We start from the raw sequence: 7,306 nt of genomic DNA, 5'->3' as shown, positions 1-7,306 counted from the left end.
GGCTGTACAATTGTTGCCGCGAGTGGTCTATCGGTGATGGCCGCCTCGCTACTTGTATGAATAAATGACGATTATGTGTGCGTCAAGGGCGGTCTCAACGCGGCTTTAAGACTTTTCTGAGCTCCGCCATTGGCGGGTCATTTGGCTCATTTCGATCTTGCAAGATCGCCATGATGCTCAATCTTTATCCGGATCCGGATTATAGCTCTGACACCGTTCACACTGCCGCCCGAAGCTCTTCAGCCCGTCCATGCTCCCACCGAGTGGTGACATTGAGTCCAGAGCGGTGGCTCTCTGTACGCAGCTGCCTTCGCTCACTGGTTCCAACCGCTCGGTGTGTTGAAAAGCGTCAGAGCTGCGTTTCCACATTTGCGTCGCCGCGGCCTGTGTTGGCCGTGCACGCTTGTCGGCTTTCTTCGGAGCGATGGGACCGCCGCTTCGGTCTTTGTCGTTCTTTTGGTTCCTCGTCGTCACGTCGGCGCAATGGTGATCACGCAACATGCTAGGGCCACCTTCTGCGAATTTGCTTGGTGGAGCTCGCCTGGGCTCGCATCCTGCTGCACGTGCCGGTAGAAGATCGGGAGCTGGACCTCTCATGTCGCTATTCGATCTCTTGGTTGAGCTGCACTCGTCTTGAATGTGCCGACCTTTCGCGCAACCATGGCCCGCAACGATCGGTTTGGTTACCCCGAGGCAGCGCGCCGCCGTGTTCTTGATCACGTGCCACCTCTGCTACTGAACACACAATGGATGCGGCAAGTGAAATGCCTTTTTCCAACTCAAGAACGACCTGCGCCATGACGAAATGGTATTACGTGACCACATCTTTCGGGGCTGCGCTGTCCAGGAGGCCAGAAGCGTCGCCCCCAAGCGCCGTCGTCCAGTCGCAAGAACGCACCCGTCGTCGAGGCCAGTGCAGTGTAAACGACACTGCGTGTACACACTACGTGTACACGTCGTACATATCAGAATCGACTCCCTTCAACAACGTCGGCGCCATTTCTCGTCCTGGTTAATCGTCAAACGGCTTCACACCACAGTGGCATTGTCCTATACCAAAGAGAGGCATATGTTATGCAGGCGGCTGGGTGCCCCTGACGTAATGGTCGTTCGACGTGATTGATTGCATGACGCGCCGCGCGCAGCCGCTATAAGTATAGGACTTCTTCGAGACCGCAGCGTACGAAATGATAAAATGGTCTTTTTACGGGTATTTACCACGTCGCCAAATTACCGGTAAGACCAAACCATACTCGTCATGCAAAAGACACGGCTTGGCAGCTCCCCGTATCTGAGATATGATTGCTTCGTCTGAGTCCCGTGCCGCTCGAGATCCCATATAGTGCACCGTAGGACACCAAGGTGTCGTTGATCGAAGGCGCCCACCGAAGCGTTGCGAAGCAGGCCCAAGGCTTCTCTTCCACGAGAGTGCAAAGGTTGCGGCGACGTAACGAATCCAAACGTCATTGTGGTTTGCAGTCCAGCACCAAATTGCCCTTTGGCCCTTCTTTGCAGTCTGTTCGGGACGTCAGATCTGATCGGCGACGTCGTTGTACCCATCGAGGCGCGGCTTTCGCCTCGTTAGTCACTGTTCGACGACCTCGATACTGTACACGCAGCGTCCATTCTATTTCTTGGAGCATGGGGTCATGGCTTGAGACGTACTGGAGCATCACCCTCCGGCCAAAGACGCTCGATGAGATCGGCGCCGAGCGCTGGCTCGTGGCCTGGCCCGGGCATTGCGTCTGTCACTGCGTGCGCTTCCGCCGCATCTACGTTGCGCTCGCGAGCTGTGTCGCCCAGGCGTGTGCCGGTATTCTTTTTGCGATGGTCGTCGTTGCGGAGCCCATGGCCGACTACGTGCTCGGTCCCGCCTCGCTCCCGGATGCGTCCGTCACGCTTACACAGTGTGCGGTGGCGTACTGCATCCCCGTCGCGCTTCTCAGTCCCGAGCTCGAACGCCGCGGCCCTCGCTGGAGCATGCTCTTGGGCTCCGTGCTCGTTCTCGGCGGCTACGCCGTGCTCGGTCTCGCAATCCTGATTCGAGTCTGGGTGCTCGCCCACGTCGGGTACTGTGATGAGTTTGTATCACAATAGGTTGTCTCATAGTCCCTGCCTCGTCTAGGCTTTTCTTCTCGAGCCTTGGCCTCGGGTGCATTCAAGTGACGTCGATGGCCACGTCGCAAAAGTGGGCGCCGGACCTCCGCGGCACCATGAGCGGCCTCTGCAACGTCGGTTTTGGCTTGGGCCAGCTCCTCTGGGTGCGCTACTTTGGGTGGCTCCTCAAGCACGTTCCTACCGAGTACTTGTTTTGGTGCGTCTTGCCCGTCCTACTGCCGCTCCTCCTTGCGTGCACGATCGTGCTGCGGACGCCACCGCCCGACTTTACCGCGCACGGCCACGACATGCACGGCATTCCCGCGCACAAATCGGTGCCCGCGGAAGTCCACGACGAGTACTTCAAGGTCGGCATGACGCTCGTCAACGTTGAGATTGTCGCCGAGTCGACGACGGGCCTCGACGGCACGCTGCGCCAGTACCATGAGCAAGTCAAGGCGCTCTCGCTGCTCCAGTGCGTCTTTTCGACCGACTTTTTCTGTCTCTGCGTCGCGTTTGTGGCAATTTCGATGCTCAATTTACCGTATTTTCCGCTCGCGGCGCCCGACACGGCAACGTGGGCGTCGACGTACAACCGAACGAAGGACGAAGCCTCGTCGCTCGTCACGTACGGCGGCGCGTCCGGGCTCCTCGGGCGGCTTGTCGTGCCCATGATCTCGGACGTGATCGTGCGTGTCTTTTACGCCAACCCCGCGTTTGCCCGCAAGGCGGTGTTCACGGCCCTTCTCGTCGCCGCCGTGATTGCGCTGCCGATTTTTGCCGACAACTTTGACGAGACGGTGCCGACGATGATCTATCTCACGCGGCTTCTGAGTGGCGCCGGCGCGTCCCTCGTCACGTGCTTTGCCACGGATATGTACGGCGTCATCAACACGGGCGTCATGTACGGCTTTACGTTCAGCATCTACTTGGCTGTCGCGGACTTTGTTGGACCGATGGTGGCCCACGGCGTCGGGGCCCACGACCTCCGCGTCTTCTGGGTACTCGCGCTTCTTGGGCTCGTGCTTATGCTTTTTGTGCGCACCGAGTCGGCCGATCGGTTCTACCATGGCTACCGCCTCACGATCTGCAAGAAAGTTGTCGTCCAGATCCCGTTCCGCAACAGCGCCAAGGACCCGCCCGTCTCGGCCCGCGGCTCCTTTTTCATCTATGGGTCCGACTCGGACGACGATTTGTTTATTAAAGTCCCAATGCAATCATAGAGCACGACGACTAATCGAATGAAAATGTAGTTGTACATTCCTCGTCGTTCTTCTCGTAAATGCAAACACCTTGTCTGTTGACAGATTGACGACAGTACGGCCAATGCATAAAACGGTACGAAGGAAAACACGTACAGTGCAGCTACTACAGCAAAAGAAGTAATCCAATCGCAGGATAAGCTGCGTTGTCTGCGGCAGCGACAGACAAGGTGCGCCCGCCGCTTTCTGCATTCTGCGTGCCACGTCACGTGGCGCAATTTCACGATATGTGGAGAATGTTGCCACCAGCGCTTCTCGGATTGGTCTAAATTTCAGGATACAGCGGCGTCGATTGGTTGGTTTTGAAAATTACGGTGTTTCGAGCACTTTTCAGAAAACGCCTCGCCTTTTTGAGAAAAGCGCCCAAGTACCTTGTGGCAGTGCCACGGCTGTCGCAGCCAGAACGACGCTTGTCCTCCTCGCGTGCTTGCTACTGGTTCTATAGCGTTGGCCAGAGAATCACGTCATATTCAGGAACCTGTATACAGTAGAGACTCCGTCGTCGGATTTCAATGGCGCTCGCAGCTGCCGTCGCGACGAGCAAAGGCTGGCCACACGTGTCAAGGAAGGCTCAAGGATCGGGCCAACTTATGGTTTGGCGCCACTTCGCCCGTCTCGGCGCACTTGATCGAGTCTATAAGCTTTTGTATATCTTATGGGACCGTACGCGTGTCGCACTTGCCATGAGGTCGTACTTAGACGGGGCCTTCTCGGGCACCTGCTCACTTCGCCGTCAATAGGTGTCGGAAGGCGTCAAAAGATGTCAGAAGCAGGCTGTTTCAGCAATTGGATCCCGACATTTTGGCATCACCACAGCCAAAGAATCGAGCGGTCGACTTCCTCACCTCCAGCAGCATGGACATCCCGAACGCTCTTCTGGCATCTGCGAGCCCTGGTACGAAGACGACCTGATCGAGGTAGACATGGGCTCATGCACCTCTAGATGCCAACCTCCGCAAGCAAGCCGAAGAGGTGCTCAACCAGGCCCTTGCGTCGAACGCCGGTAGCCTCATGCTGACGCTGGCGCAAGCGCTTGCGGCGGCCGACTTTCCGTCGGGCGGTCGCCAGCAGGCCGGTCTCTACCTGAAGAACTTGCTCGACGCCAAGGACGAGGCGCTCCAGGAGCTCAAGATTCAGAACTGGTATGCGCTCAACGTCGACCTCCGCAACCAGATCAAGGCCGCTGCGCTCGGCACGCTCACAGACGCCGACGTTGGCGCGGCCCATACGGCGGCAGTTGTCGTTGCCAAGATTGGTTCGATCGATCTTCCGCGCAAGAACTGGCCCGAGATCTTGCCCGCGCTCATGACGAACGTGACGTCGGGCACGGACAACGCCAAGAACTATTCGCTCGAAGCGCTTGGCTACTTGTGCGAAGGCCTCGAGGACGACACGCTTGCGGCCGAGGAGACGAACCAGGTCCTCAGCGCGATTGTCGATGGCATCAAGACGACCAACCCGGACAAGATTCGGCTCGCCGCAGTCTCGGCACTCCGCAACAGTCTCGAGTACATTAGCGAGAACTTCAAGCGCGACGACGAGCGCAACCACATCATGATGGTCATTTGCGAGGCCACGCAGTGCAGCCACCTGCAAGTCCGCGTCCGCGCCTTTGAGTGCATTGCCACGATCGCCAGCCTCTACTACGAGTACCTCGAGTCGTACATGAACGCACTCTACGACCTGACATTCAAGGCCATTCAGAGCGACAGCCCCGAAGTCGGCCTCCAGTCGCTCGAGTTTTGGTCGTCTATCTGCGACGTGGAGCTCGAGTACATTGCCGAGATGGAGTACGGGTCCGAGTACCCCAACCAGTGCAAGTACTACGTCAAGCAAGTGCTTGGTAGCCTCGCGCCGGTTCTGTTGAACACGCTTCTCCAGCAGGAAGAAGACCAGTTTGAAGACGACACGTGGAACCTCTCGATGGCGGGTGCGACGGCGCTCACGCTGGCGTCGCAGGTCGTCGACAACGCGATCATCCCGGTCGTCATGCCGTTTGTGTCGTCGAACATCCAGTCGGCCGACTGGCACCACAAGGAAGCGGCCATCATGGCCTTCGGCTCGATCCTCGACGGCCCCACGCACGAGCAGATCCAGCCGCTTGTCGAGCAGGCGATGCCGCTCCTCATCACGTGCATGCAAGACCCGCACCCGCTCGTGCGCGACACGACGGCGTGGACGATTGGCCGCATTTGCGAGATCCACGGCACGGTCATGACGCGCTGCGTCGGCCCGCTCATGCAGCTCATCATGAACGGCCTCGACCAAGAGTCCAAGGTCGCGGCGCACATGTGCTACGCCATCCACTACATCTTCCAGGCCTTTAGCGAGCTCCAGAACGGCCCGGAGCAGCTCGACCAGTTTTACGGCCAGGTCTTTGACAAGTGCTTGGTCACGTGCCAGAAGCCCAACGACGACAACTTGCGCGTCTCAGCCTTTGAGGCTCTGGGCATGATGATCCAGTGCGGCTCGCTCAACATGACGCCGCACATTCTCAGCCGCCTCTCGTCGATCCTCGACCACCTCGAGGGCACGATTGCCAAGCACAAGGCGTCGCCCGTCGCGTCGAATGAGTTTTACGGCCTCTACACGTGCGCATGCGACGTGCTCGTCGTCATCATCCAGCGCGTGAACGACGACATTCGCCCGTTTGCCGATCGCATCATGCAGTGCCTCCTCGATATTTTCAGCACGGGCCACACCACGGCCGGCGAAGAAGCCTTCCTTGCCGCCGGTGCGCTCGCCGGCGCGATCGACGCCGAATTCAAGAAGTACATGACGGCCTTTTACCCGGTGCTCGTGCACGGCCTCAGCAACACGTCCGAGTACATGGTGTGCGCGGCGGCGGTTGGCGTTGTCGGCGACGTGTGCCGTGCGCTCGGCTCGGACGTCAAGGTGTTTTGCGACGAGTTTATCCAGCTCCTCCTCACGATCCTCCGCGACACGAACCTCAACCGCTCGGTCAAGCCGCCGGTCCTCTCGGTCTTTGGCGACATTGGCCTCGCCATTGAGGGCGACTTTGACCGGTACTTTACGCCCGTCGTGCAGATGCTACTCCAAGCCGCGCACGCGTGCGTCTCGGTCGACGTCGACGACGAAGACGTGATTGACTACATGAACCAGCTCCGCGAGAGCATCCTCGAGGCCTTTACGGGCATTTTGCAGGGTCTGGCGTCGCACAACAAGGGCCAGCTCGTCGAGCCCGCGCTCGGCGGCATTGGCAACTTTATCGCGCAGCTCGCGACCGACCCCAACCGCAGCGAAAGCGTCACCAACTCGTGCGCCGGCTTGATTGGGTACGTGTCGACTAGCATCGAAGGTCATGTCACTGACGCTGTTTGTTGTATAGCGATCTCGCGACGATCCTCGGCGCGGCGTCCAAGCCGCTCATGCAGCAGCCGTACATTGGCACGCTCCTCGTCGAGTGCGCCAACTCGCAGGAAGGCAACGCGCAGAACGTTGCGCTGTGGGCCAAGGAGGTACATACCCTCGCGCCGGTGGTCGATGGCAGCTGACGCACTATCTTTTGTAGGCGGTCGCTCAAGTCATGCGCCAGTAAGTTGATGGTGGCCCACGCACGTGCTTGCTGCATGGAGCTGTGGGCGCCGCAGCCTGACGCTTATTTTATTGCTGTCGGCGGGCCCATAGGCGGCGGCCGCGGTCGGTCCCAGGCTGCTACCTCGAGGTGTACATGCTTTGCTTCTGCAACGCGCTCGGGGTAGTGGTGCTGGCCGGCCGCGCTGTCGACCCTCTGCGTTTGCCGTAGTAGTGCATGGATTATGGTAGTTAATAGAAACGACGGTGGCTGCCTGACGCAGTCGCCGCTCTCTTGTCGCTTGCGTCGAGTGCTGGGGAAATGGAGCTGGGGTGGCAGAGGACAAGAAAGTTGCGTGCATATAGCCATTTCCTCTTGGCCAATCAAAACGCGCCACTCGCCTCAAGGTGCA

At 58.9% G+C, this 7,306-nt stretch overlaps 2 protein-coding genes across 2 annotated transcripts; both read left to right on the top strand.

Moving 5' to 3' along the window:
• The first annotated feature begins 1,545 nt into the window (after positions 1-1,545).
• SDRG_06559 (hypothetical protein) lies at positions 1,546-3,367 on the top strand. Its single transcript, XM_008612340.1, has 2 exons — positions 1,546-2,069; positions 2,126-3,367. The coding sequence occupies exons 1-2, from the start codon at positions 1,642-1,644 to the stop codon at positions 3,318-3,320; spliced, it is 1,623 nt and encodes a 540-aa protein (XP_008610562.1). The 5' UTR covers positions 1,546-1,641; the 3' UTR covers positions 3,321-3,367.
• Positions 3,368-4,108: 741 nt separating this feature from the next.
• On the top strand, positions 4,109-7,199 carry SDRG_06558 (hypothetical protein). The gene is made up of 4 exons (XM_008612339.1): positions 4,109-4,254; positions 4,303-6,655; positions 6,709-6,838; positions 6,892-7,199. Exons 1-4 carry the CDS (start codon positions 4,215-4,217, stop codon positions 6,916-6,918), a joined length of 2,550 nt encoding a protein of 849 aa, XP_008610561.1. The 5' UTR covers positions 4,109-4,214; the 3' UTR covers positions 6,919-7,199.
• The last annotated feature ends 107 nt before the right edge of the window (positions 7,200-7,306 follow it).

Source organism: Saprolegnia diclina, assembly GCF_000281045.1.
Source record: "Saprolegnia diclina VS20 unplaced genomic scaffold supercont1.18, whole genome shotgun sequence".
Lineage (NCBI taxonomy): Eukaryota > Oomycota > Saprolegniomycetes > Saprolegniales > Saprolegniaceae > Saprolegnia > Saprolegnia diclina.
Note: the sequence above shows the minus strand (reverse complement) of the source record. Positions and strands in the feature narration are given on the sequence as shown.

Coding starts and splice junctions, on each gene's coding strand:
- SDRG_06559 (XM_008612340.1), top strand. CDS start 1,642: ATGGGGTCATGGCTTGAGACGTACTGGAGCATCACCCTCCGGCCAAAG. Junction 2,070..2,125: donor TGGGTGCTCGCCCACGTCGG/GTACTGTGATGA, acceptor TGCCTCGTCTAG/GCTTTTCTTCTCGAGCCTTG.
- SDRG_06558 (XM_008612339.1), top strand. CDS start 4,215: ATGGACATCCCGAACGCTCTTCTGGCATCTGCGAGCCCTG. Junction 4,255..4,302: donor TCTGGCATCTGCGAGCCCTG/GTACGAAGACGA, acceptor ATGCACCTCTAG/ATGCCAACCTCCGCAAGCAA. Junction 6,656..6,708: donor TCGTGCGCCGGCTTGATTGG/GTACGTGTCGAC, acceptor TTTGTTGTATAG/CGATCTCGCGACGATCCTCG.